This window comes from Phocoena sinus, chromosome 4 (genome assembly GCF_008692025.1).
Source record: "Phocoena sinus isolate mPhoSin1 chromosome 4, mPhoSin1.pri, whole genome shotgun sequence".
In the NCBI taxonomy this organism is placed as follows: Eukaryota; Metazoa; Chordata; class Mammalia; order Artiodactyla; family Phocoenidae; genus Phocoena; species Phocoena sinus.
Window position 1 is genome coordinate 61514166 of NC_045766.1, and position 27416 is coordinate 61541581.

The following is a 27416-nucleotide window of genomic DNA, read 5'->3' on the forward strand; positions in this document are numbered from 1 at the left end:
GGGCCAGGGCGGAGGCGGGTCCACTGGCACGTGGAGGGGCCGGGCGGGGTCTGTGGCTCTCCGCGCCCGGCCGGGAGGGGCGGGACTCGCCGGGGCTCTGTAGGGCCGGGGGCTGCCGAGCCGTCTAAGTCAGACTTTCAGGCCCAATCCCTCAGGAGCGGCGTCCTCTCTTGCTTCTTCGCTGGGGCCAAGGGCTCAGACCGGCCTGGCAGGGCCCCTCCACTCCGTCGGGGGTGAGAAACAAAGCTGGGGGGACTCGGAGGGGGACGCTAGGCCCAGAAGGGGAGTGCTTGGAACTGGGACCCTCGGTCTCTCTCATCCCCTTCCTTTCTCTTTGCTTCTTCGCGGCTCCCCGAGGGTAGGTGCACTTGGAGCAACTTGGCCTTCGGCTTGTGCGGGGGTGGAGGTGGAGAGGGAACGGGAAGGGGTGAGGCCAGAGGGAAGGGAGGTCTAGGTGCCTGGGAGTCGGGCGTGAGAGGACAGAGGTCGCTTCTCCCTGGCAGGGCCCAAGGAGAAATCCGAGTAGCTGCTCACGTCTAGCCGCCAAGGGGGGACGGCCTGCTGGCGCTCTGCGCTCTGCGTTCTCTGTAAGGGTCCGAAGAAGGATAGAGCAGTGGGTGGGGTGAGCACAGGTGGATGGGCAGTGTCAGAGATAGTGTGAGGGGGAAGGGCCAGTGTCCAGGAAACAGGCAGTGTGCCGGAGGAGGCAGCACCAGGGTGAAGGGGCACGTGGGAGCAGCGGGTGTTCCCAGGAGGAGGGAGCAGTGTCCAGGAAGGGGGAAGTGTGAGAGCCGGCACCCTAGAGGAAGGGGGGGGAAGGGCAGAACCGAGCTTAAGGGGCAGTGCTCAAGGAGGGCAGTGGGTGGGTGTTAATGCCTGCTGAAGGGGCGGTGTGAGGGAAGAGAGTAGGGGTGGGGACGATGCAGGCTTTCCTCTTTCCCATGGTGACATCATGGCAAATTCCCAAACTGGACGGACCCGGCTCAGGTGACAGCCATATGGGCCGAGCCGGCCCGGGCCGGCCTGGTTGCCAGCTGGAGAGGCTGGGTCCTGAGCCCTGCCGGGCCAGCGCCCTGGGGGCGGGGTTCTTCTCCGCTCGCCCTTCGCACGGACTGTGCCCTCGGCGGGCAGGCGGACGGGCACGGTAGGGTACGGGCCGGGCTTCTCTGGGCCAAGGATCAAGGCCCCTGGCTTGGGTAGGCCCCCAAGCATTCCAGTCTTCCTGACCTGGCTTCTGAAGAGGGCGCAGTAGAGCCACTGGAGAGAGCCGGACAAGACGCCGCCTCGGCCGGAGGTGGGATCTATCGTGTTGCCGCCCGGGGCGGAGTTATTTGGACCTGAGACCCGCCCTTAATACTGCAGCCTCTCGGAAAGAATCGTTCGGGGCGGAAGTTAAGAAGCCCCGAGAGCTAGGTGGCGGAAGTGGCCGCGTTCCTGCTTGTCCGTGCGCATGCGTTATTCTATTTCTTAGCCGCCGCTCTTGAAGCGCTGCCTTTTCCTTTCTCCTCTTTACCTCCACGCGAGGGGCTGCGCGTACCCCTAGTCGTCGTGGTCTGGCGCTCAGCCCCTCCTCTATTTTCGTGGCCCCCTCACCATGGCAGGCATCCTGTTTGAGGATATTTTTGATGTAAAAGACATTGACCCGGAGGGCAAAAAGTTTGACCGAGGTAAGATTTGGAGGGGCTGTTTGGGGGAAGGGGCTAATCTCCTCGGGGACACGCCCCTGGGCCTCTCGTCCACCCATTTCACGTAGCCTACCCCTACCGGCAGGTCTTGGTGTAGGGACCTTTCTCAGGAAACATTTTACAGATGAGGAAACGGAGACTCCGGGCTCTCCCTGGCTTCACACAAGCTGTGCCCAGTGCCTGGATGGCCTTTTCTCCGGGCATCTTTCTAATCGCTACCCACTCTGTGCTAGGCGCTGTACTGTGCACCTTACACACACTTTATATTACGTATTCCTTTCAAGAGCCTTCATGAGGTAGGTGGTGTCTTACCCATTTTGCTCTGAGAGACAAAGCAACCCACCCAAGGCTGTACAGCGAATAATCCGACCTCAGAGCCCTTCGCCCTCAGAGTCTTTAGCTCTTTGTGAAATCCTCTCGGAGTTAGAGTTGACTGGTTGGTGTACAGCTCTTTATTCTGTCATTGATCAATAATTGTCTTTGGTGTCTCTTATTTTGCCTAGAGACTGGGATGTTTTTTGGGACAAAACCCAGTTCTTACACAAGTTGATAATCCCCTTAGCAGAGCACCTGGCACAGAAAGATAAAACCTTTGGATGAATGAATAACTTGCCCCAAATCAGGTTGTTTCTTAACCACCTAGGTAGGCCTAGGACCTGGATATTATTTGTTGCCAGAGGATCTTTGATTTTTTTCAAATGGGAATTCTATCCGCTTGCCATAGGTTGTGTCCCCTTTCCTTCTTGCATATGTGGTTCTTTTTTTAATTTATTTTTGGCTGCGTTGGGTCTTCGTTGCTGCACGCAGGCTTCTCATTGTGGTGGCTTCTCTTGTTGCGGAGCACGGGCTCTAGGCGCGAGGGCTCAGTAGTTGTGGCATGTGGGCTCAGTAGTTGTAGCTCATGGGCTCTAGAGCACAGGCTCGGTAGTTGTGGTACACGGGCTTAGTTGCTCTGTGGCATGTGGGATCTTCCCAGACCAGGGCTCGAACCCGTGTGCCCTGCATTGGCAGGTGGATTCTTAACCACTGCGCCACCAGGGAAGTCCCTGCATACGTGGGTCTGATTGAGCCTGCACGTCTACGAGAGGCCAGTGGATACAGGTTGGGTTAGATTGAGTATTCTTTTGCATCCAGCCCCCACGAAGTAGGAGTCTGCCCTGCGCTGTAGGGTCTGCCCTGGGCCAGGCAATGACCTCTGCCACTCTTTCCCTGTTTCCCTCCAGTGTCTCGACTGCATTGTGAGAGTGAATCTTTCAAGATGGACCTCATATTAGATGTAAACATTCAAATTTACCCTGTAGACTTGGGTGAGTATTGAACATAAACAACAGCAGGAGGCTTTTTGCCATTTCCGCTGTTCTTCACCCTCTGATGCTGCTGTTATTTTTCAGGTGACAAGTTCCGGTTGGTCATAGCCAGTACTTTGTATGAAGATGGTACTCTGGATGATGGTGAATACAACCCTACAGATGATAGGCCTTCCAGGTGAGGGAGTGGAGCAGGGAGTACTTGAAATATGCCTGAGGACTAAGTTGATAAGTGGTATAGAAAGACCCTTACTTAATTCATAAAATAAATAATTATCAGCAGAATCTGTGTAACCTTAAGGAAATTGCTGCACTTAAGAATTCAGACATTCAGGTGTTTATCCAAAGCAGTGATTACAGTGTGAGTTGCAGCTTTTTGATGGCAGAGGAAATGACCACTGAATGACCTAGGCTTTGTGGGCCTTGTGTCTTGGGAGGGAGTTTGGTGTGATGCAGAGGCTTTCGAGCCCCACTCAGTTCACATCTCAGCTCTACCGCTTATTTGTTGAATAACCTTAACCTCTTTCTTTTTTTCTTTTTTCTCATTTGGCTGCGTTGGGTCTTTGTTGCTGCGCCTGGGCTTTCTCTAGTTGCAGGGAGCGGGGGCTCAGTAGTTGCATCATGTGGGCCCTAGAGCGCAGGCTCAGTAGTTGTGGCGCATGGGGCTTTGTTGCTCCGCAGCATGTGGGATCTTCCTGGACCAGGGATCGAACCCGTGTCCCTTGCATTGGCGGGGGATCCTTAACCACTGCGCCACCAGGGAAGTCCAACCTTAACCTCTTTCAACCTTAGTTTTCTCATCAGTAAAATATCGATGGTCATACCCAGCTCACAGGGTTACTCTGAGGACTAAATGACATTATGTTTGGAAAGTGCCTGTTGTTATGATGCTGGCACTTAGTTACCAGTTACCATTTTTAAAGGGCCTCTTATTGTTGTTAACTACATTTAAGAATAACTGCCACTATTGTTCCACAGGGCTGACCAATTTGAGTATGTAATGTATGGGAAAGTGTACAGGATTGAGGGAGATGAAACTTCTACTGAAGCAGCAACACGCCTGTAAGTTCCGTGGCCTTGTGAGAGCCCTCGCCCCCTCCCTTTTGTGAGAATTTGGACTATGCTCTGAAAATTTGGACCATGCTCAGGCTTCCTGGGTTTCTTTCCCCAAGCACCTCAGACCTAGGTGGGACCCGGAAAGAAACTGTTTTGGGAACAATTTTCAGTCTGAAATGTAGATTGCTCACTTTGCCCTCTGTCAGGACCTCAGGGCCTGGTGGTCCAAATGAGAAACTGGTAATCTAGCTGTGTGAAATGCCAAAGAAGGTTACTTCTCCAAGAACTAAATGCAGCATAAGTGATTAAACTGCTAGGCCTTTTTGTTTGTGTGTGTGTATGTGTGTGTGTGTGTGTGTGTGTGTATGTGTATGTTTTGCAATCCAATCCCTAGTTCTTTGGTTTCTCTGCCCAACTATTTTTTTCTTTTCTTTAAAATCTTATTAAAACAACATGTGCCCTTTGTAAGAAATTTGAAAAGCAGAGAAGTAACGTGAAGAAGGAAAAAAGTCACCTATAATTCTATAACCAGAGGGGATCTTTTACATAAACATTCTTGAATGTTCTAGGGTTTTTTTTTCCTCTGTACTTTTTTCTTTGAGCTCATGTTGTTTATTACAATGTTTTGTTCTGTTCTTTTTGCTTAATGTTATGTAAAACATGTTTCCCCATGTCAATTTTAAGCTATTCCTAAACATTTTAATAGCTATGTAACATTCCAGTAAATGGATGTATCTTAATTGATTTGACCATTTCGTTTATTCTGGGCATGGAGTATTTTCCACCTTTGCTGATATAAAGAACAATTTGGTTCCTGATGACAATACTCTAGAAGGATGCCTTTTTTTTCTTAGGTTGGGTTGGAGAGCTGCTGAGTAACAGTTGCTATGGAGCTCAGACTCATGGGACTGGGTCTTCTGTTTCAGCTCTGCCTACGTGTCCTATGGGGGCCTGCTCATGAGGCTGCAGGGTGATGCCAACAATCTGCATGGATTTGAAGTGGATTCCAGAGTTTATCTGCTGATGAAGAAACTGGCCTTCTGAACCACCCAGGGAGCCAGCCTTGTTGCTTAGTCACGCACGTCATGGACGTTCGTTCAAGCCCGAGTAGCAGTTGCTGTTGTTCACCTGTTCAGGAGGGGCTGGCTCTCTGTCCACTGTGGGTGCATCTTTAGGAGGTCTGGACTCAATGGGAAACAGACTTGCCTGCGAAAGACCCAGTGGGAGAGCTTAAAATGAATCAGAAGTTGTTTTATGTATATGATTTTTTAAATTAAAGTTTACTTTTTCAGACTCTTTTCCCCTCTTTTTTAGCAAAGTTTTTTCCATTTATTTTAAAATCATTTTTTCCACTTTGCCTACGGTATATTATGTTTCTGGCCCACAGCCAGATGGCCACATGTCAATGTAGGATCTGTCCCAACCTTTTGGTATCGGGGTTCAGGGTTATCTCTGTCTCCTGGCTGACTACCCCCAATATTTATCCTCCAATGTGATTTTCTGTCTGGGAGAGAGAGTGTTGTGCTTTTGGCTCCTGAGGGCACCACCCATTTGGCATAGAATCCTGAATAGGCAAGGAGCTCTGCTCGTGTTCTTCTAACACTTTCAGTTTCTCAGGAAGTCAGATCACGTTGATCTGAATGAGTTGCTTGCATAGCCTGGAAATGTTCGTCATTTCATCCAGCTTTGAGATGAGGCTTTTCGACACATGCATGGGACACAACTCTGAAGAGGAGAGGAAGAACGATTTGGTGGTTGTGGAAGCGGATGGAGGAGTTAGCTCTCTGCTTTACATTCTAGTGGTGACCTGGAGGGAGGGTAACTGGTGGTGGTTTTTACCAGTGACACTGAACAGGGAGCTGCCTCACAGACCAGTGAAGTAGACAGGGCAGCAATACCAATGAGGTTTGGCAGTTCAGTGCCAGTGCCTGGGACAATACAGCAGTCTGACTGCAGTCACCAATTTATCAGTGGGGGAAGAACAAAGTTGAGGAAATGGTGATGCTTACAAGGACTCCAGCATCGGAGCTGCGTCTTCAGCCTGGCATTTGAGGTCTCAGACGGTACATGGGACTCTGATTTCCCCTGGGAAGTTCAGGGTAACAATCCAGAAAGATCATAAGTGTGTATTAAGTAGTTGTCTCTTTTTGTTTTTGCGGTACGCGGGCCTCTCACTGTTGTGGCCTCTCCCGTTGCGGAGCACAGGCTCCGGATGCACAGGCTCAGCGGCCATGGCTCACGGGCCTAGCTGCTCCGCGGCATGTGGGATCTTCCTGGACCGGGGCACGAACCCGCGTCCCCTGCATCGGCAGGTGGACTCTCAACCACTGCACCACCAGGGAAGCCCAGTAGTTGTCTCTTTTGATCTCCCTTTTTTGCCATGAGAGTTGGTCCTCCTGCTGGGATGCCTGGGGTATTTCCTTCCCCATCATTTTCAGGTCTTCACAGGAGGTGTTAGAAATAGTATTTAGGGAAATGGGTTGAAAATGAATGGCCTCTGTAGGGGGGAGGTAAAGGTATTTCTTTTGCTTTACTGTGGGGTGGGGGTGAGGGGAGAGGGAAGTAGGAGATGAAGTGGGAGTTGGGATGAATTTTTATAGAATCCTAGAACCTCTTCCGTGCAGTCAAATTTTTTTGTAGGGGTTGGAGAAGGGAGAACCTAATTACCGATAACAGTTTGCAGGGTAGCTAATAGTTTGAGGGGTAGTGTAGCAGACTGTCCTAGCTGCCGTGGGGTGGCAGAAGAAAGAGAACTGGTGTACAGTTGAATAGAGATAAGAGCGTCCTCGTAACAGGTTTTTGTCTTTTCTGTAAAGGGAAGAAGGGACTGAATCAGCCCAATAGAATGATTTGGGAATGGGTTAGATGCTCAGTAGAGGCAAGTTAGTTCCCACTGGAGAAGCCCATGGGTTATTTACGTTTGCCCTAGGGTAAGTCAAATGCCAGTACTGGATGCCTGGAACTTTCTGGCTACATACTTCTTGCAGTTTTGCCATCTTTGTCTCTCAGCTGACTATCTGAAAACCCTTAATTCTTTGTCTCTGGTCCCTTTGGCATCTCTTGTACTGGGTGCTGGCTTTCATGTGCCATAAAATGTTTCATTTGATCATTAAATTTAACCTACTTTTAATATTTCAGTAAGTTAAAATTTCCACTTACTATTCTCTTGACTCCATGCTGGAATTTGTAGTGTGGATGAACTGATTTTCTCCCATGCAGAAACTGACACCATCCGAGATTTGGACGGCACTTCTGAGCTTGGTGCATTTGTTGACTTTTTCTCCATGGCAACTGTTCTGTCCATGGGGTGGTAGGGGGAGACACCTGGAGATGCCTAAATTGGTCACCCCACCAAGAGCTTTGGTTTTCTACTCAGAACTCTTTAACCGTTGATGTGTACTCCCTAAGGACTTGGAAATTTTTTCCAATAAATAGAGTCACTGACTGATATACTGGACAGTGCACCACACTGGGGAATGTATGGGCTCCAGACTAAGTCATCCTAGGGTGTTTCTTTTCCTGTTCACAGGCTGTGAAACGATTGGGAACTTGCCGGGCTTCTCTGAGCCTGTTTCCTCATCCGTAAAGCAGAGATGATAATACCTACCTTATAGAGATGTGTGAGTGTTAAAAAAGATAATGTGCATAAGGTTCCTGACATACTGGCTTTCATTCTACTGTTTTGGAATGCCTTTAATGACCCTGGGGTTTTGTGGTAGTGTTTGCAACCCTAGGTTTCTGGTTCCTCTACCTACATGCTAACTTTTCCTGTCCTTTGGGGAGTTGAGGTGGGAGAGGAAAAAGCTTCCATTAGTTTTCCTACAGACACCTCTGGAGGTAGTGTTGACCTTGCAGTGGAGTGCTTGGGGCAATATAAACCTCTGCTTCCCAAGCACCATGGTGGCATTTATTCAGAAAGCCCCATAAGCCTGGGCTTCTTTTCTAGAGATCCCCTGGCAGAGTTTATGGTGTCACACAGGGTTGCTTTTTAGATACTATACACGTCTGGGAATTGGGAAATGAGCCTTCAACTTGCACTTGACTTGTGCTTGTCCCTCCTGCTGTGTGAGCTCTAGGAGACTGACTCAAGCTACTTCCTGCATTTCCCCCTGACCTCCACAGGAGGGAGGCAGGAACCCACGCCTGGTGAAGCTTCCTGCTGAGCTGCTGAAGTGCTGGCTGTTTGCTCAGCTGTCACATCCAGGTCTCATCTTGTCTGACTGACCCGTCTGCACAGCCTTACCTGGGGTGTAAGGCTCTCCAAAGCTTCCTGTTAGCTTTTTCTCAGGGAGGGGGGATCTGTTGCCCATGAGAAGAACATCTTCCCCTCGCTTTGCAGGTAGCTTTGGGGTCCTCTCCTTTATTCTGTCTTTATACAGTCTCAGTTTCGTCTATTGCTTAGGAACTGCTTTTCTGAGAGACTTCTCATTCATTTCTCAAGAGTAAGGATCTCATAAGAAAAGGATATCAGAGCCCCATTAAGAATGATAATAAAGGGGGTAAAGAGACTAACCTTAGCTCTGAGCAGAAAACCAAAGCTTTTTTCTGTCATAAGCCCTACCTCTGTTCAGAAGATAGGCCAGGCCAGGCCAGGCCTTTGCAGAATTATCATATGAAAAAGAGTATACAGAGAAATAGTTATAAATTTGTGCAGAAAATAGACCAGAGATAACTAACTGCTCTGGTGAACATTATTAATAGTTAAAAAAAATAGCTTTTGTAGTTTTATGGCATGTAGTAAACAAATTATACTTTTTCTGTCCTGCAGGTCTCCCTTCACCAGGGCTTTGGGTTTCAGGTGAAAGCAGAAAATCTGGTAAAGGCATACCTCGGAGATATTGCAGGTTCAGTTCCAGACCACCACAATAAAGTGAATATCACAATAGAGCGAGTCACACAAATTTTTTGGGTTTTTTTTTGTTTCCCAGTTATGTTTACATGGTACTATAGTCTATTAACTGTAATAGTATTATGTCTAAAAAAAAAAAAGCAATGTACATACCTTCATTCAAAAATACTTTATTGCTAAAAAATGCTAACCATCATCCAACAACACAGGGTTGCCACAAACCTTCAATTTGTAAAAAATGCAGTATCTGTAAAGCATAATAAAATGAAGCGCAATAAAATGAGGTATGCCTGTATAGCTGCAGTTGTCTCCCAGGGCCTCTCCTCCGAGTAAGGGGATTGTACTTGGGAGGCGATGCTGATGTCGGCAGTGCCTGAGTACCTTACTCTTCCTGAGACAGATTCCGGAAGTGAGAGTGGGCTGCAACTAGAAGACGACTGGTAGAGTTGGGTGTGATAGCAGAGGGGTCAGGAAGCATGGGTTGGAGCTGGACCGTGGGGATGGGCAAGGTGGGTGAAGGAGAGAAGAGTGTGTACTGTCCAGGAGGAGGATGGGCTGGGGAAGGAGACTCTCCAGGCTGGAGGTAGGGTGGCAGGGAGTCCATGTCTGAAGTTTCCGGAGGAATATCCGGGGCTCTTAGGGTCCTGGGTGTGGGTCCAGGAAAGAGTCCGTGAATTCCACTCAGGGGTCCATGTGTCCTGTTCAGGTGTCCAGGGATTTGGTCTAGGGACCTGGAGGTTTGGTTCAGCAGACCAGGAATCTTGGCTCTGAATCCCTGCAGCCTGTTCAGAAGTCCAGAGCCAGTAGTTCTGGCTGAGACACTGGAGTTTGTCTCCAACAATCCAGAAGTCCTGTTTGGGAGCTTGTTCAGTATGAGAAATGGAGAGGTGTTCCCCGGGATAGCTGTGGTAGGTGGGGCCCGCTTGGCACAGAGGGTGGGTCCCACTACAAGCAGCAGGAAACGCACCTTTCCTCGGAGCAGTCGTTGGAAGCTCAGGAAGATGGCACTGGGATCCTTGTGAGCTGTGGTCCTGCCCTGCGCAGAAAGCTGAGGGCAGAGGATGGGCCTGAGGCCAGAGACCTGGGCCAGATATCATGCCTCCCTGTCTATGTGGGAAAGATATGGTACCAGAACCCAGGCTTTGTGGCTGGAGGGAGCACTCCTTAGCAGGTCAGCTCTTCCACCCTCAAGATTTCTAAAATTCCCCTTTCTTCCCTCAGGTCTTCTGAGGGGACCGAGTCAGAAAAGAAAGACAGCTTCTATAGTTCCCTTGACTGGGGACTTACCTGGGTTCCTAGGAGGCCCTGCAGGGCCCCAAGGAGGAAGCGGACCTGTCCAGAAAGCTGCACCAGTAGGGATGAGAGGCAAGTGGGTCCCAGTTGTCCCCGTGCTGCCATCACTGCCTCCAGCAGAAGGGTCGAGGCTCCCAGAACGTCCTGTGCCTTGGTCTGTTCCTGGGAAAGAGATGGAAGAGAGAAACGGACAGCTTCAAAGGGTATGCTAATAGCGGGTGGGGAGCCTGTAAGAGTTGCCAGCAGAATGAATCATAGGAGCTGAGAATTGGACAGGACCTAGGTCCCACCCAGTACAGGAATTCCTTCAGTCTCCCGACAATTGGTCATCAGCCTCTGCTTGAATAACGCCAGTGTCCAGTAACGCAGCCTGGTCTCACATGTAATTTCTGTGAGAAAAGCTCTTTTTTTTTTTTTCTTACATTATGCTGAAATCTGCCCTATTATAGCTTTTACCTCTTGGTTCTAGTGCTGCAAATCTACTCTTTCTGCTATAAAACCAGGATCATATGATTTAAAAAAAAATTAATGTAGATATAAGACCATCATAAAGATTATAAAGATGAAGGAAAGGGGCTTGCTGATAAATGGCAGAGCTAGAGCTACAAGGGATCACTAGCAATTACACTTCCTCCCTGTTCCAATCCCCCAGAAGACCTGAGGGAAGCAAGGGAATTCTAGGGATCTTGAGGGTAGAGGAGCTGACCTTCTAAGCAGCGCTCCCTCCTGGTAGGTTTCCTGAGTGAGTCTCAGACTGAAGCACTTCATGCTCTACCACAAGACTGACACTCTTCTCCAAGCTAATCACACAAGCTTTATTATTTTTTTAAACCATTCCTTGCATAACATATTTTCTAACCTCTCACTGTTCAGGTTGCTTTCCTCCTTTTGGAAACATGCTAGTTTAATATGGTCCCTCTGAGTAAATTAGCATGTTTCTAAAAGAGGATGGCTAGTACTCGGTGCAGTAGTTTAAGTGCAGTCCACTCAGAATAGAGTTTTTTAGGAATATTTCTACAATGTGGACGTTAAACATCTAAAGCCACCTATGATCCCTACCTTTTTAAGTAGCTATTTCAATAATGTTGTTACAATGCTAAGTTTGGGGTCAATCCAACCCTCCCAGGTCCTTTTCATAGTGAGTACTAGGGCTAGAAGTTTATATGAGGTATGTAGGGACACTGTGGCCTGAAAGCTGGAATAGGATTTTATTCAATTACTTTTCACATCTACAATTTTATATACATCTCTGTTAAATTTCACCTTGTTTTTGACCTAGCCTTTTAGCAGTTTGAACCTTAATTCTGTTTTTTGTTATTTTAGCTGTGCATCCCAGTTTTGTGTCATCTGAGGATGACAGATCAGTCTTGCTTCTTCACACCAACTTAAGAAGGCTGAACAGAAATAGGTCAAAAGCATGGCCATGAGAGACTTCTATCCAGCTCTTCATGGTGGTCAACTTTGACTCTATTTTACGTAGTGGACCACAAACCATCATCTTGTCCAGAGGATATCCCCATAGTAGAATGTATGTTGGGTTAGGGTGGCCAAGCTGAAGGTGAGATCTTTTTAGGGAGCTCAGGAATTTTGAAAAATCCATGGGAATCAGTAGGAAACACATGAAGACAGGATTCGGGAAACCAAGGGAAAGGATGGCTTTCTTACTGTCTGGGTTTTCCATTCTCCCAAGCTGAAGTCCACAGCAGGCAGCAGGACGGGTGTGGACAAAGGGTTAACGTCTGGGCACTGGCTCTGTTGAAAAAGATTGGTGGGGGGATGGTGGAGAGGGCACTGAAATAGAGGGGGTTATGGTGGCCCAATTACCAGGACAGGCTTCCATGAAATATAACCAGACTAGAGCTTTTAAGAGAGGGTTTGATTGTAAACCATAATCCTTGTAAAGGGGTGGTAATTAGGCGGGGGGTGGTCTTACCGAAGACAATATTAGAAGAGTAGTGATCGGAGGGAATGAGAGGAAGTGATAGGAGTCAGGGTATCTCACCAGTTAGCTGGATAGTGGGGAGAGTGCTTGGGGATTCTCACCAGTCTGCTGTGAAGGACATGGGAGTCACGAAGCAGTTTATTTAGGAGTCGGGGGTCACAGGCAGGAGGAGCCGGGCTGGACAGAGTTAGTCTTGCAGTTAGGAGAGGCATGACCACGAGGAGCAATTCTTAGATGAGGAGAGGTGAGGTGGAAAGGGGCGGATAAGGAAGAAATCGTTGTTGGGTGGTGGTCCAGGAATTCCCACTTAGGACCCAGACCTGAAATCCACGGAATCTGCCTCTCAGAGGCCTTATTCCTGGGAGATTGAGGTCCCCCCTGCCCCCGCACCACAGCACATCTCCTTTCTCTTTCCCCTCTACCAAGATCTGATTTGGCCCTAGGTCTCTCAAGGGTTTTCTTACCAGTCAGCTCCATTCTGGCCAGGCTGTCTGGTTGGAGTGGCTCCCTGTATGGGGCCTCTCCCCTGAATCCGTCCTGGGGCCATGGAGGCGGCTTGGGCTCTTGCACTTCTGGGCAGAGTGGGGTGGGGCACAGGTGGGCCAAGGAGGAGGGTCTAGAATCTATCCTGCAAGTGACAGGAATAATGAACATTATTGAGTTTCAAGGAAAACACTCTGCCTGGCTGGTGGAACAGATGCTGGGAGGGTGTGAGATGCTGACCAGCCTAGAACTGCTAAAGCTCGGACTGCTCCCACATCATCTTGTGAAGGTAGCGTATGGCATCTCCCCTTTGTCAGGGCTCCTCAGGACGTCTGAGGTGGCTCTGGTGCCCCTGCCCCCTGCCGAGAGCTGCAGGACAGGATATATACACACACATCTAATTGGCCTCAAAGTCTGAGCAACCCTGTTCGGTTGGAGAAAGTCTGGGATGGGGATAGAGAAAGGAAGTATTGTGGCACAAGTCTTGAGAAGAGATTGGAAATGGGATACAGGGCCAGGACAAGGAGCTAGCAAACATGTACAATGTGCTCAGGGGTAGCTTGGGGAGTGGGGTTGAGGAGGGAAATTGGGCAAAAATGAAACTTAACTACTAAAGGTCGGTGATTAAAAGCTTGAGAAGGTGGTGTAGGAGAAATTAACCTCTCATTCTTTTTCTATTTACCCCAACATACAAAGCCTCTTGGAGTTTTTCTTTGCATTCTAAGTTCTGAAATACTGGGTTATCCAAGGTGAAGAGATGGGCTAACAGTCCTGGAACTTCCTTCCTGAAGCAAGTTGCCCAGGAATGAGCACAGGCTGGGTGAGATGATGCACACCTTGCAGGGCTTACCTTGCCTTAGACACCCACCATATATGTCTCCTAGCTTGCACCTTCCTCCCTGCCCCCTCTGCAGACCCCTTCCGGTTCCTTTGCAGGACCCCACACATGGCTTCCTCCTTCTTTCACAAGTTGTGCAAAGAGGCCTGCACCTGATTCAATATTGGGATTTCCTGTAGGTCTGTCAACATGCATGAGCCCTCCTCCCATTACCCTCTCCTTGTGCCTTGGCTTGCCTGGCCCGGCTTCCCCAGCCCCAGGATTCAGAACCTCGTGAGCTAACTAGGAATGACTGGGTAAGAATGGGGACTGGGGCTGCGTCCAGCTTGGTGCTATGTTCCCTAAGTCCAATAAAACACGTCCTTTCTTATTTTCTCCCTGGGACCATGTCCCCTTTCCTTAGGGCCAGCCGCGACTGTGCTGTATTCCACCAAGTCTGTGATCAGTCCCTCAGAACCCAGCACCCCACCCCCTACCCCTGCTCTGTCCTGCTCCTCCCATTCTGGGAAGGCTACACTCTTCTCGACAAAGGTCAGTGCCTGCAGGTTCCAGTTTGCCTGCCCCTCCCCCAGCAGAGAGCCCAATTCCTCTTTCCTGTCCTTCCGACCCTCACTTAACTCCAAACCTTGCTTGCCACTCACCGGGTGGAGAAGGGCTCCAGGACCCAGGTGCGGAGCAGGCGGCACTCTGGGGAGCAGATGGGTAGGAAAACAGGTGGCGTTGGGGCATAGCCCCTCCAGGGCAGTGGGGTCACACGCCTGCCCAGGCCACTTCTGCCCAATCAGAGAGCAGGGAGCCACTAGACACTGGCAATGGCCCCCGGAAGTGACGCCTTCTCCTCCCACCCGCGCAGGACCTGGAGCCCCTGCCTGGACCATGGTTCACTAGCGGAGCCCCAGATCCTCCACCCACGCACACCACACAGAGGATTTGAACAGGGGGATCTGTCTTTCCCTAGGAGATGGGAAATCTGGGACCTGGTTGGGGGAGAAGATGGGAGGGAAACAGGTTTTTTCCAGGAGGATTCTGGCAGGACACTTTTGTCCCTGAGGAAGAGGCACGGAGGTCTGGCTTTAGAATGGTGGGTCTCTCAATTCCTGGCTGTCCAAATTTCTTTTCCCTGGACACCACACCTGCTGCTAAAATCTACTAGGACTCTTGCTTTCCTGCTTTTCTCGCCAATAACCCTCTGGGGGTCATGTCTTATGCCCCCTTTGCAAATGGGAATGTGGGTGTCGCCTGTATTACAGAAGACCCTGTCAGGGGTCAGTGTTACCAGGAAGCAGTTTGGACAGTTTGAGAGGCCTTCAAGCTGAGAGGGTGCCTGTACTGGATTAAGCTGTGCTCGGGTACCACTCTGTTGGGGCCCAGTGGCTCCGATGGCTAAGCCCACTTATCTCTGTGCCAGTGCCCTCTTTGCCTGCCTGGTCTTTCTCCCTCTTCCATCTCCTACCACTCCACATGTGACAAGAGGAATAACCAGCCCCATGTGTCCCTGTCTTAGGAAAGACAGCTGCTGAACCTCCCCCGCAAATACCTCCCGCTGGCCCCCCTCTTCCTTTGGCCCTGGCTCTAGTTCCTTTGCTTTCCCCTCAGTCCCACTCTCCCCACAGTCCGTCCTCAGGGGCCTCCTGGCCTGACCTTGTTCCCATCACCCCCTCCCCCCCAGTTCTTCCTCAGGCTGTGTCCTGCTCCTCCTCCCCAGGATGGGGCTGTCTGCTAAAGAGTATGGCCTAGATCCCAGAATTCTCCAGTTCAGCCAGACGAGATGCCTCCCAAGATTAGGAAGGAGGGTGCCGGGATGGTTGGGAGGATGGTGGGAGAGTGGGGGTGGGAGGGGGCAGGGAGCCCGTCATGACCAGGAAACCAAGACAAAAGAGGTTGTGGGTAGGGTGGAGAGGCACAGGGTCCCCAGGGTGAAGGAAGAGGGTGGGAAAGTGCGTCAGGCTGGGGATGATGATGGTTGGATGGGCCTGAGCGCAGGTAACAGTAGGGAGAGAAACACTGTCACCAGACAGAAAGGGGATACTGTCTGTTTCTGGCCAAGTTCCTATCCTGGGGAACAGTAGAATGAGGAGAGAGCTCAGAGAAGAGGTAGGACACAGGCTAGGCAGTGAGAGTGGTGTGGGGTTTGAGAGGTGCTGTGGGCCCAGCGTCAGGCGAAGATGAGTTGACGGGCCTTTTCTGCACATAGTCATCCTTAAAGACAATTCTTCATCCTTCCTGCAGGAACCCAGTCCTAGCCCAGTGGCTGGCCCAGGCCTCGGGCAGTCTCTGCCCCTCCCTGGTCTGGGGCTCCCATCCTGGGCCGGACACGCACCTCCTGGTCCAGCTTGGAGTGGGGGGGCTCCAGACCCGCCTCTCCTCCCGTCTTTGCGCCCCCTGGTCCCTCCCCTCCCCTCCCTCCCCTCCCCCTTCTCCTACAGCCCCTCCCTCCTCCCCTGCCCGGTTCCAGCCCCTCCCTCCCCTCCCCCTTTCGCGATCCGGGCCGCTGCTGCTGGGCCGGACCCCCCGGGCTCAGCCCGGCCCCTCGCCGAGCCGCCGCCGCCGCCCCGTTTGCTGAGGAGGAGGCCCCCGGCCGGGGCGCCGGGCGCGGGGCATAAAACGGGCCAGAGCCGTCGCCCGGGGCACTAGAGCCGCGTACGGCCCGGGTCAGCGGCCGCCAGCCCGCCCGCGCTCCTCCCGGCCGCTCCTCCCGCCCCGCCCGCCCCGGCGCCGACTCCGCGGCCGCCCGACGAGCCCCTAGCCGCACAGCTCGGGCCCTGGCCCCGGCCCCCTCCCGCCGTACCGCCCCCGGCCCGGCCCTCCTCCCACCTCCCTCCTCCCTCTCCAGCTCCCTCCTCCCTCCCGCCTCCCCAGCTGTCCCGTTCGCGTCATGCCGAGCCTCCCGGCCCCGCCGGCCCCGCTGCTGCTCCTCGGGCTGCTGCTGCTCTGCTCCCGGCCGGCCCGCGGCGCCGGCCCCGAGCACCCAGCGCTTCCCATCCGGCCCGAGAAGGAGCCGCTGCCCATTCGGGGAGCAGCAGGTAGGTGGACGTCCCGGGGGAGGCGCGGGCGGGGAGTCCTGCTCGGGGCAAGTCTGCGCCCGCCCGGAGGGGGCGCCGGGTGCAGGTGGCTCGGTGCGGCGGACGGCCCGGAGGGGTGGGCGGGGGCCACGAGGCGCGTCGCGCCCGGGGACCGGGGGCCCGGCCGGCAGCGCCCGGGGCGGGTACACGGTAGGAGCGGGACAGCTGCCGCCAGCCAAGTCCGTCCCCGTAGGCTGCTCCTTCGGCGGGAAGGTCTATGCCTTGGACGAGACGTGGCACCCGGACCTGGGGGAGCCCTTCGGGGTGATGCGCTGCGTGTTGTGTGCCTGCGAGGCGGTGAGTGGACCCAATGGCCGTGGCCGGGGCCCTCGCGGGTCGGGGACCTATGGGGTCTTGGGACGCCGGAGGGACTCGGAGTTGCTGAAGAAAGAGAAGTCAGTCTGCAGATACTTGGGATATTTTTCTGACGGAGGAAGCGGGGAGGAAGAGCCCCCTTCAAGTCTCAGGTGTTGCCTATTATTGATCACCCACTGTGTGTCAGGCTCTTTGCCAACTCCATTTCGTCTGTCTCTCTCTTAACTCCTAGTACAACCATGCTAGATAGATACTATCATGACTCTCATTTTTCAGATAGGGACCCTACGGCCCATCGAGGTTAAGTAACTTGTCTAGAGTTATGCAGCTTGTATGTAGCAGAGCAGTCTCACCCCGTGGGAGGACCTTGCCCTGGTCCCGTGCCTCCTCTCGGCTCACCTTTGAGTCCCACCAACAGCGTATTGCCCTCATTCGGTTTTCCCGTCTTCTCTGCGAGCAGCCTCAGTGGGGTCGCCGCGCAAGGGGCGCGGGCAGGGTCAGCTGCAAGAACATCAAACCTGAGTGCCCAACCCTGGCCTGCGGGCAGCCGCGCCAGCTGCCCGGACACTGCTGCCAGACCTGCCCCCAGGGTAAGGCCCGCTCCGCGGTGAGAGGAGGGCAGCAGGGCCGCGATGCTTGGTCCTGGGCCACGCGGATGGAGCGAATGGAGCGGCCAACTGGCCCTCCTCGTGCCCAGCTGAAACCTGCATCCCCCACCCCCGGTTCAGAGCGCAGCGGTCCGGAAAAGCAGCCAATGGGCCTGGCCTTCGAGTATCCGCGGGACCCAGAGCACCGAAGCTACAGCGACCGCGGGGAGCCCGGAGCTGAGGATCGGGGGCGTGGAGATGGCCACACGGGTAGGCAGGGGCTGCGCAAGTGAGGACCGGGGTCATGGTTGGGGCCGGGCTGCAGCAGCGGGTGACGGTACTAGGGATATCTTCCTTCCCTCACAGACTTCGTGGCGCTGCTGACAGGGCCAAGGTCTCAAGCGGTGGCACGGGCCCGAGTGTCACTGCTGCGCTCTAGTCTGCGGTTCTCCATCTCCTACCGGCGGTGAGAAAGGGGAAGGAGGGAGGAGGGGTCAGCTGGAGGCCAGGGAGGGAGAATTGGGGAGGCTGGAGGGGCTGCTTCTGGCTCAGGCTCGGAGTCCGTGCTCAGGGTACTCTCATTACCAGGCTGGACCGCCTTACCCGAATCCGCTTCTCAGACTCCACTGGCAGCATCCTGTTTGAACACCCTGCAGCCCCTACCCAAGATGGCCTGGTGAGATGATGCCGTTTATGAGTGCTTATCCAGTCTGGGCGCTGTGCTGAGAGCATGTTCTGCATTACCTGCTTGGGTCCTCACAACAGCCCAGTGGGAGAAAGGCACTGACATTATGATGCCCATTTTACAGATGAGGGAACTGAGGCTCAGTAGCAGAATGTGACTTGCTCAAGGTCACACAGCTAGTAAGTGGTGGAGCCAGGATTTGGACCCTGGCATCTGGCTCCAGGGCCCCTTCTCAAACTTCCTAGGAGGGCCTGGGGGCAGCTTCCCATATTCCTTCCTCACCAGACATGGGCCTCTCAGCAGGCCTGTCCTGCATTCTGAGTAGAGTCTTCTTATCTCTCTGTTCCAGGTCTGTGGGGTGTGGCGAGCAGTGCCTCGGTTGTCTCTGCGGCTCCTTAGGGCAGAACAGCTGCATGTGGCACTCGTGACACCCAGTCACCCTTCAGGGGAGGTCTGGGGGCCTCTCATCCGGCATCGGGCCCTGGCCGCAGGTGAGGGGAGCAAACAGCCCCTGGACGTGAAGTTTGGAGTCTTCTCTACCCCCAGGAATGGAGTGGGCTGAGGTGGGGACTTTCTGGTGGGCTCTCATGGTCCTTTCTCCCCCAGAGACCTTCAGTGCCATCCTGACCCTGGAAGGCCCCCCACAGCAGGGCATAGGGGGCATTGCCCTCCTCACGCTCAGTGACACAGAGGACTCCTTGCATTTTTTGCTGCTCTTCCGTGGGCTGCTGGAAGCCAGGAGTGGGGGTAAGTGGAATGGGGGCAGCACATAGGAGGAGGGTAGGGAGATCACCTATGTTTCAGAGGTATCCACATGTGTGGCTGTTGCAGGACCAGCCCAGGTTCCCTTGCGGCTCCAGATTCTACACCAGGGGAAGCTACTGCGAGAGCTCCAGGCCAATGCCTCGGCCCAGGTGAGCAAGGATCTGGCTCTTACTGCCACCGGTTCTGGCCTCTTGCTGTGCCCACCATACCCTGCTCTGCCCCCAGGAGCCGGGCTTTGCTGAAGTGCTGCCCAACCTGACAGCCCAGGAGATGGACTGGCTGGTGCTGGGGGAGCTGCAGATGGCCCTGGAGAGGGCAAGTGGGTCAGGGCTGCGCATCAGTGGACACATTGCTGCCAGGCAGAGCTGTGATGGTGAGGCAGGGCGAAGCCTGGCACCCCGGGGCACACACAACTGAGAGGCACGGAGAAGTGCCAGAGGAGGGGCTGGGGGGGTATAGGAGGGATCCTGGGGGCTGGGGATGTGAATGGCCATGCAGCAAGCTTGCCTCCACCTGTCTTGACCCTCTGCAGTTCTGCAAAGTGTCCTTTGTGGGGCCGATGCCCTGATCCCCGTTCAGACAGGTGCAGCCGGCTCGGCCAGCCTTACACTGCTAGGAAATGGCTCCCTGATCTACCAAGTAAGAGCTGGGGGATGGAGGAGGTGGGAGGGCAGCAGAGCAGGGCGGGGCTTTGGCCTGCAACGGTTCAGGGCCCAGGCCTTCTCTGCTACTCCAGTTTGCCCTCCCTGACCCTGCCCTCCAGGTACAGGTGGTAGGTACAGGCAGCGAGGTGGTGGCCATGACGCTGGAGACCAAGCCTCAGCGGAGGAACCAGCACACTGTCCTGTGCCACATGGCTGGACTCCAGCCGGGAGGATACATGGTGAGTGCTTCAGGCAGGGCAGAGCTGCAGGTCCCAGGCACCAGAGCTGACAGTGCCGGGGGCTGTGGGAAGCCATGTTGGATGAGCAGGGATGTTCCGCATCATTCACTCACTCACAGGCTCTCTCACTGATGCATTGATTCACTGGACACATTTTTTAGTGAGTCTCAGGCTAAAGCCTGCAGTACAGAGAAAATCAGATGTGGCCCGTCTTCAGGAAGCTCATGTCAAGTGGAAGGGGTTATACAGGGAGATCAGTGCAGCAGATCACGTAATAGCAAACGTGATCGCAGTGGCTGCCATTTATCGAGCCTTTCTATGTGTCACAAACTGTACTGGTTGTCTTGCTTCTGTTATTTTTGGCCCTCACAGTACTCATTTATAGATGGCGAAGTGAAGGATCAGAGAGATTAAATAACTCCTCGAGATGGTTGCATAGGTAGGAAGTGGCAGGCAAGGGACTTGAACCTGGGCCCGCCAGGTTCTTATCCAGTGTTACTGGTGTGAGGAAGTGTGTATGGGTTTAGTGGGAGCACAAAACATGGAAAGGGTTCAGAGTCTTGGGCTTGTGTGAAAGCTGAGGAGGGGTTCATCTGGGACCCGGCAGGCTACAGCTGGGGCTCACCCTTCCCTGCCCCCCAGGCTGTGGGTGTCTGCCCTGGGCTGGGTGCCCGGGGGGCTCATATGCTGCTGCAGAATGAGCTGTTCCTGAACGTGGGCACCAAGGACTTCCCAGATGGAGAGCTGCGGGGGCACGTGGCTGCCCTGCCCTACAGTGGGCACAGCGCCCGCCATGATAGTGAGTGCTCCAGGGGTCTGCCTGCCCTTTGGTGTCCTCTAACCTGTGACTCAAGCATGTGAGGGAAGGTGCCAGAGGGCCAGAGTCTGGCGTGGTGTCTTTCTCTGTGCCTGAGCTCCAGTTGGCATCTGGAGAAGGTGGGGATGTGTAGGGTGGCCCTGCCGGGAGACCCTCCCTGTTACCACACACGGTGCAGGGCTCTCACTTGCTGCTGCCCCAGCCCTGGGCCTGTGGACAGTGCCTGGCAGCTCGTGGAGTCCGTGTTGGGGGAGACGGGGAATGCCGGGATTGAGTCGCTGCTCTAGGCCACCTTCTCATCTGTCACCTCTCCTCTGTCTGGATCCAGCACTACCTGTGCCCCTGGCAGGAGCCCTGGTGTTGCCCCCCGTGCAGAGCCAGGCAGCAGGGCATGCCTGGCTCTCCCTGGATACCCACTGTCACCTGCACTATGAAGTGCTGCTGGCTGGGCTTGGTGGCTCAGAACAGGGCACCATCACTGCCCACCTCCTTGGGCCTCCTGGGATGCCAGGGCCCCGGCGGCTGCTGAAGGGATTCTATGGCCCAGAGGTGAGGACGTGATGGTGGGAGGCAGTTTGGAAAAGATCTACTTTCTCGCATGAAAGGCTGTGTGGGCCTTTGGCAGGAGAAGCAGAGAGCAGGCAGCCTCAGGAGTCAGACAGACCCGGGTATGCATCTGACTCAGCCTTTTATTATCCATCCTCTCTCCTGCGTCCTACTCTGGTGGGATCTCTTGGATAGTATGTAATATCCTGAACCTCCAGAGGGGTATGTGGGATGGACCAGGCCCCCGACGTGGGGTGGGTTGCCATGGAATCGGGGCTAGAGAGACCTGGCTTCTGAGCTCTACACCATCGCCGCTGGGCTTTGCTATCCTGGAGGCCTTACTTAATCTCCCTGGGCCTCAGTGTCCTTACCCGCGAACTGGGCGTGGTAGGCTCAGCCCTAGGGTGCCTTGTTCCCGTCCCTGATTCTGTCTACTCACAGGCGCAGGGCGTGGTCAAGGATCTGGAGCCTGAGCTGCTGCGGCACCTGGCACAGGGCTCCGCCTCCTTGCTGATCACCACCAAGGGTAGCCCCCAAGGGGAGCTGCGAGGGCAGGTAGGCAGGCAGTGCGGGCCGGTGGGGATGGTCCAGTGTTGGGCTATCACTGTGTGCCTTAGTCAGTCCCTTGCTTTCTCTGAACCCCGGGGCTGGTAGAATCACACACACTCCCTCCTCACTGGTCGGGAGGCTGAAGCCAGACGAGGTACTTAATGAGGCTGGTAGCTGACCATCTGTCCTTGGCAGCTGGGATGATTGCCGTGGATAATAGCATCCTCCTGGGGCTCAGGGGCGCTCAGGGTGTCTTGGGCTGACTGGCTGCTGCTGGTGGAGACGCAAGGGGGAGCCCGGGCGCTGCCTCAACCTGCCTCTCCTCTCAGGTGCACATCGCCAACCAGTGCGAGGCGGGCGGCCTGCGCCTGGCGGCAGCAGGGGCCGAAGAAATACGGGTGCCCGGGGCTCTGGATGCAGTGGTGGCCGAGGTGGCCGCGCTGCCCGCTGTGCTAGGCCCAGATGCCCCAGCGCCAGCCAAACCTGGTGGCCCTGGGCGGCTCCGAGACCCCAACACCTGCTTCTTCGAGGGGCAGCAGCGCCCCCATGGGGCTCGCTGGGCTCCTAACTATGACCCGCTCTGCTCGCTCTGCACCTGCCAGGTAGGAGGCCCTGGAAGGGCACACTGGGGCCTGGGTTCTGGGTCAGGATCGCAGTCAACCACCAACCTCTCCCCGTAGAGACGCACGGTGATCTGTGACCCCATGGTGTGCCCACCAACCAGCTGCCCAAGCCCGGTGCAGGCGCCGGATCAGTGCTGCCCTGTGTGCCCGGGTGAGTGCCCTGCAGGAGTGGAGAGGGTAATGGAGGGTCCACCGTGTGGGCGTGAGGCCTCTGCGGAGGGAAGGAGGGGGCCACCGTCTGCTTTCACTACTTTGGATCCACAGAGAAGCAAGATGTCGGAGACCTGCCGGGGCTGCCGAAGAACAGGGACCCTGGAGAGGGTGAGCAGGAGTGGGCGTGGAGGGGTAGGGAATCCAGAGGAGCTGTTGGGTGGGACGGGGTGGGGGATGGGAGGGGGAGAGTGTTTATGGGGGTGGAGGGAGGCTGAGGGGCACAGGTTACAAGTGACACCTGATAGACTTCATCAGATTCACTGGCCCACAAGTGGGCCCTGCGGTTAGACTACTGTGGGGTTGGCCTGAGGCTCAGTCCTGGGTTGTGGGCCCAGCCAATGAACTCAGTGCTAATGGCAGCTGGGCACTGTCCCCCACCAGGCTGCTATTTTGATGGCGACCGGAGCTGGCGGGCAGCGGGCACCCGGTGGCACCCTGTCGTGCCCCCATTTGGCTTAATTAAGTGTGCTGTCTGCACCTGCAAGGTATGGCCACCCAGTCTTCTGTGGTGCTGGAACCCAGCGGGTCTGCAGAGCTGGGGAGGGGGCTGGTAGGAGAGGAAAGCCCAGTCTTGGTGAGGAGGGCTCAAGGATCAAAATAACATGAGAAGAGTTCCCTGAGCTCTGAGAGCTGGCTTCCTATAAAGGAAAAGGGCACGGACTGATTTGGGTGTGAACTCTGGCTCTGCCAGCTGACTAGCTCCATGTAACCCTGGGCACTTTCTGTGCGTCCCTGAGTCTCACTTTCCTCTCCCATAAGCAGATGTGGTAGCACCTACCTTGCAGGGCCACAATGAGGATTTGAGTTCAGGTACATAAAAAGCCCCAGCCCAGGGCCTCTGAGTAAAAGGCCAGGGATGTATTACTTTGGAGGTATGGGAAAGGAGAGGGAGGAAGCAGGAGGCTTATGTGCTCCTCCTTTTTCCTGATACCCCTCACTCAATGGATCCCTACAGGGGGGCACTGGAGAGGTGCACTGTGAGAAGGTGCAGTGTCCCCGGCTGGCCTGTGCCCAGCCTGTCCGTGCCAACCCCACTGACTGCTGCAAACAGTGTCCAGGTGAGGGGGGTGGGCACTGAGGCTTCTTGGGGCAGATAAGGCTTTTTGTCCTTGTCCTGGGTCGGGGTGGGGGGATGCATGGTGAGGGGATGCCTAGTGAGGGTGGATGGAAGGGATGTCTCAGCTAAATCAGTATTTACCCAGCATTGCTCTGTGCCTAGCCTGGAGCCAGGGATCTACACGCACTGGAAAGAATGTGCATGTGTTAGTGGGCTGTGATGGGATCCAGTTCCTGTCCCATCCATCTACCCATCCACCCATCCATCCACCCATCCAGTCATCCATCCATCCACCCATCCATCCACCCATCCACTCATCCATCCACCCATCCACCCATCCACCCATCCATCCATCGATCCATTCACCCATCCATCCTTCCATCCATCCATCCATCCATCCATCCATCCATCCATCCACCCACCCACCCATCCACCCATCCACCCATCCATCCACCCACCCACCCACCCTTCCATCCATCCATCCACCCTTCCATCCACCCTTCCATCCATCTATCCACCCACCCATCCACCCACCCATCCACCCACCCATCCACCCATCCATCCATCCATCCTTCCATCCATCCATCCATCCATCCATCCATCCATCCATCCTTCCATCCATCCATCCATCCATCCATCCATCCATCCATCCATCCATCCATCCAAACTTATCACCTACTAAGTGCCAGAAACTGCTGGTGACAAATAAAACCTGGGTGGCCCTCACAGAGCTCACATCTACTGACCTCTCCCTCCTTCCCTCCTTCTCTCCCTGCCAACAGTGGGGTCAGGGGCCCACCCCCAACTGGGGGACCCCATGCAGGCTGATGGGCCCCGGGGCTGCCGTTTTGCAGGGCAGTGGTTCCCGGAGAGCCAGAGCTGGCACCCTTCGGTGCCCCCCTTTGGGGAGATGAGCTGTATCACCTGCAGATGTGGGGTAAGTGAGGGCTTGTGTGAGGCGGGCATTGGGGGCCTGGCCTGGGGGAGGGGAACTTCCCAGGGAGGGCAGGCTCCTGGGGGTGGGCTTCCCCCAAGAGGCTGAAGGCCGCTGTGCCCCAGCACCTCAGGGACCCTCAGGATCTGGTCTGTCCTGCACCAGGCAGGGGTGCCCCACTGTGAGCGGGATGACTGTTCACTGCCACTGTCCTGCGGCCCAGGGAAGGAGAGCCGTTGCTGTTCCCACTGCACAGCCCGGCGGCGGTGTAAGTGAGGGGCCTGGGGCAGCAGCTCCGGGCTGCCTGTGGGACGCCTGGGGAGGGAAGGGAGCCCCTGCCGTGTGGCGGGAATAGCGCCCACTGCTGCACAAGTGCCACCCCGTCCCCCGCCCCGTCACAGCAGACTTGTGGACTTGTTCGTGATTGCCTTTTCTTTAGGAATGAGATTTCTGACGCCCAGAGGAATCAGGCAGCTAGGCTAAAGTCATGCAACTGGTGTGTGCTGACGTGCTGAAAAAATTCTGATCTTTCTGGGACCAGAACAGAGGAGCTCTGCTGTGCCCTCCCTGCCACCCCACTCCCTCACTCCTCTTCTAAAGCTCACTCGCTCTGTCTCCAGCAGTTGCAGACACCAGGACAGTTCCAGAGCTGGAGAAAGAAGCTGAAGGCTCCTAGGGAGCAGCCGGAAGGCCGCGTGACCAAGAGGATGGGGCCTGGGCTGGGGGAGGAGGGGCGCCGGGGACCCCGCATTCTCCTGCGGGAAACCCAGTGCCTTCGGCCCCTCTTTTCTGCCTCTTCTCCCTCCCCCACTACCTCTGGGAACCACAACTTCACAAGGGGGAGGGGTAGCCAGGGCCGACCAATGCCATGTCCACTCCAACTTCGGCCTTGTCGCCCTCTCGCCTCTGCCTTGGAAGCCCACCCCCTTTCCTTCTGTACATAATGTCACTGGCTTGTTGGGATTTTTAATTTATCCTCACTCAGCACCAAGGGTCCCCCCCACTTCACTCCTGCTGCCCCTGAGCTGAGCAGAGTCATTATTGGAGATTTTTGTATTTATTAAAACGTTTTTTTCCAGTCTTTGGGCTAGTGGTTGTTTCTTTGTGACCAGGGGCCTGAGTGAGCCCCAGTGGAGAAGGGTCTGAGGTTAGGCAGGGAGAGAGAGGGCCACCGGCTCCTGGGGCTTCCCTCTGACCTTCGGGGAGCGGGAAGAGACCTGGGGAAGGGGACAGGATGGCACAGCAGTGGGCTGGCATGCCCGGATTCCGCAGAGGGGCTTGGGCCATCTTTGAGATGGAATAGGCAAACTGAAGCAGGATTTGGACACTCGTTTCCAGTGACCTGCCCGGGCTGGCATTTCTGCCAAGCATTATAGTGTCTCAGAACTGTTGCTGGTAGGATTTAAAATTTGATCTGTTACCCTGGGGTCAGTCAGGCCTTCTGCTCTGCAGAGAGTTTGACTGGGCTTCCGAGCTTCTCCGGCAGAAAGAGACGGAAGGTAAAACAGGGGCTCTGGTCAGAGGAGAAATGGGGGTGGTTCTGATACACCTGGGTTTTGAAGAGAAAACTCCCTCACGTACAGGCCTCCGCTTTGCCACTTTTTACTTGAGAGTCACCTTTCAGCATTCTCCAGTGACTTCCCTTGGCCATCTCTTATGTGCCACATCGGATTTTGGGTATGTCACACGATGAACAGCCACTCGGAGCCATCGCATGGTGGCGCTGCTGGCAGCTGCCAGTTCACTTTGGGCCAAGTCAGTGTCCATGCGGGTATTTGAGTAATTTATGACTACAGACTGCAGAAGATGCCTCCTCGGGGCTGAGGGAGAAACTGGGGCTGGAGAGAGGCAGCCCAGGTGCTTACTGGGAGTGGGGAGTCCAGAGTCCGCCACTCTAAAACGCACGTCAGCTTCTCAACTTGTGGGAAAGCCTAAATAAGAGTTTGCATTCTAAACAAGAGTTTGTTGCTTTCAAAAAAGTTTCCGAACAACTGTTTCATTGCATTTCACCCTTAGTCTTTTATGAAAATATTGGGAGATAGAGAAACAAAAGTGTGACACCTCTGACACAACAAAAGGGACAGGAGGGGGTAATTTCATAAAGTAACACAATTGGGACAAGGAGGGTGTTCACCAGGCATGCTGGAAGGGACACATTTTAGCTCATCAGATTTTAGGTAGTCAAAGAGGATGAGTGAAGGAAAAAACATAGAGCAAATTCTGGAATACTGGAGAGACATGGTTGCAGATGATAAAAGTGGAAAAATTCTTAGGGATCGTGAAATGATCATGGTGGTCTGAGAATAGAGTCGCCCTTATAACATTGTTTTGGCCTTGATATATGATCTCATGAACAAAGGGAGCTGCCAGAATTATTTCTGCTCATCATAAAAGTAAATCACTGTGAATAATTATGGTAATACACAAATGTGTGAGAAAGAAAGAAAAACTCACCTGTTAGAAAGAAGAAATTCTAACCCCTAGATAACCACTATTAAGAAATCATTGAGTATTTTTCTGAGTTTTCCTTTGCCCGGCTGGAGCCCACTCTGGGTCCTGCCCCTGTAGCGCCTCTGTTCCCGCTTGTGAAGGGGCTGTGATGCCTTCCTTGACCCAGTTGAGGGTATTTGTATGATCAACTCAGGAGCAGGAACACATGTAAATCTGCACAAATAAGGAAAGCAGGAGATTGCATTTAAGGGAAATCTGATCCTTTGCATTTAAAGTGGCAGGGGAGGGCTTCCCTGGTGGCGCAGTGGTTGAGAGTCCGCCTGCTGATGCAGGGGACACAGGTTCATGCCCTGGTCTGGGAAGATCCCATGTGCCGCAGAGTGGCTGGGCCCGTGAGCCATGGCCGCTGAGCCTGCGCGTCCGGAACCTGTGCTCCGCAACGGGAGAGGCCACAGCAGTGAGAGGCCCATGTACAG

At 54.3% G+C, this 27416-nt stretch overlaps 3 protein-coding genes across 10 annotated transcripts; 2 read left to right on the forward strand and 1 right to left on the reverse strand.

The window, feature by feature from the left end:
- The first annotated feature begins 86 nt into the window (after window positions 1-86).
- Window positions 87-5346, forward strand: POLR2H (RNA polymerase II subunit H). Of its 3 annotated transcripts, none has more exons than XM_032631546.1 (5): window positions 87-233; window positions 2909-2992; window positions 3077-3170; window positions 3971-4054; window positions 4975-5346. In XM_032631546.1, exons 2-5 carry the CDS (start codon window positions 2944-2946, stop codon window positions 5090-5092), a joined length of 345 nt encoding a protein of 114 aa, XP_032487437.1. In that variant the 5' UTR covers window positions 87-233; window positions 2909-2943; the 3' UTR covers window positions 5093-5346. The 3 variants fall into 3 exon arrangements, with proteins under 3 accessions (XP_032487437.1, XP_032487438.1, XP_032487436.1); XM_032631547.1 differs by lacking the exon at window positions 87-233 and adding an exon at window positions 919-1294; XM_032631545.1 differs by lacking the exon at window positions 87-233 and adding an exon at window positions 1309-1667.
- Window positions 5347-9048: 3702 nt separating this feature from the next.
- Window positions 9049-15785, reverse strand: THPO (thrombopoietin). 3 transcript variants are annotated; one of them, XM_032629303.1, is made up of 7 exons: window positions 12856-13842; window positions 12597-12760; window positions 12234-12361; window positions 11856-11942; window positions 10185-10352; window positions 9865-9945; window positions 9089-9748 (listed from the first exon to the last, which is right to left on the reverse strand). In XM_032629303.1, exons 2-7 carry the CDS (start codon window positions 12607-12609, stop codon window positions 9365-9367), a joined length of 861 nt encoding a protein of 286 aa, XP_032485194.1. In that variant the 5' UTR covers window positions 12610-12760; window positions 12856-13842; the 3' UTR covers window positions 9089-9364. The 3 variants fall into 3 exon arrangements, with proteins under 3 accessions (XP_032485193.1, XP_032485192.1, XP_032485194.1); XM_032629302.1 differs by lacking the exon at window positions 12856-13842 and adding an exon at window positions 14095-15785 and having other exon boundaries at window positions 9049-9945; XM_032629301.1 differs by having other exon boundaries at window positions 9049-9945; window positions 12856-13837.
- Window positions 15786-15962: 177 nt separating this feature from the next.
- Window positions 15963-25576, forward strand: CHRD (chordin). 4 transcript variants are annotated; one of them, XM_032631479.1, is made up of 23 exons: window positions 15963-16476; window positions 16709-16812; window positions 17291-17420; window positions 17559-17687; window positions 17784-17883; window positions 18006-18093; window positions 18452-18593; window positions 18709-18849; window positions 18934-19016; window positions 19093-19240; window positions 19400-19506; window positions 19631-19750; window positions 20393-20549; window positions 20896-21116; window positions 21555-21668; window positions 21992-22264; window positions 22343-22436; window positions 22550-22606; window positions 22880-22983; window positions 23454-23556; window positions 24338-24492; window positions 24655-24757; window positions 25113-25576. In XM_032631479.1, exons 1-23 carry the CDS (start codon window positions 16329-16331, stop codon window positions 25163-25165), a joined length of 2874 nt encoding a protein of 957 aa, XP_032487370.1. In that variant the 5' UTR covers window positions 15963-16328; the 3' UTR covers window positions 25166-25576. The 4 variants fall into 4 exon arrangements, with proteins under 4 accessions (XP_032487370.1, XP_032487369.1, XP_032487371.1 ...); XM_032631478.1 differs by having other exon boundaries at window positions 15964-16476; window positions 25110-25576; XM_032631480.1 differs by lacking the exon at window positions 25113-25576 and adding an exon at window positions 24929-25102 and having other exon boundaries at window positions 16272-16476.
- Window positions 25577-27416: the final 1840 nt, after the last annotated feature.

What these genes read in the sequence shown, in the direction of transcription:
- POLR2H (XM_032631545.1), top strand. Translation starts at nt 1,595, where the DNA reads ATGGCAGGCATCCTGTTTGAGGATATTTTTGATGTAAAAGACATTGAC. An exon ending in GGGCAAAAAGTTTGACCGAG is followed by an intron (nt 1,668 to 2,908) that starts GTAAGATTTGGA and finishes GTTTCCCTCCAG; the next exon opens with TGTCTCGACTGCATTGTGAG. An exon ending in ACTGAAGCAGCAACACGCCT is followed by an intron (nt 4,055 to 4,974) that starts GTAAGTTCCGTG and finishes CTTCTGTTTCAG; the next exon opens with CTCTGCCTACGTGTCCTATG.
- THPO (XM_032629302.1), bottom strand. An exon ending in ATGTCCTTCACAGCAGACTG is followed by an intron (nt 11,943 to 12,233) that starts GTGAGAATCCCC and finishes CTTTTTCAACAG; the next exon opens with AGCCAGTGCCCAGACGTTAA. An exon ending in GAGAATGGAAAACCCAGACA is followed by an intron (nt 10,353 to 11,855) that starts GTAAGAAAGCCA and finishes TCTCTTTCCCAG; the next exon opens with GAACAGACCAAGGCACAGGA.
- CHRD (XM_032631478.1), top strand. Translation starts at nt 16,329, where the DNA reads ATGCCGAGCCTCCCGGCCCCGCCGGCCCCGCTGCTGCTCCTCGGGCTG. An exon ending in GCTGGAAGCCAGGAGTGGGG is followed by an intron (nt 18,850 to 18,933) that starts GTAAGTGGAATG and finishes TGGCTGTTGCAG; the next exon opens with GACCAGCCCAGGTTCCCTTG. An exon ending in GCTCGCTCTGCACCTGCCAG is followed by an intron (nt 22,265 to 22,342) that starts GTAGGAGGCCCT and finishes CTCTCCCCGTAG; the next exon opens with AGACGCACGGTGATCTGTGA.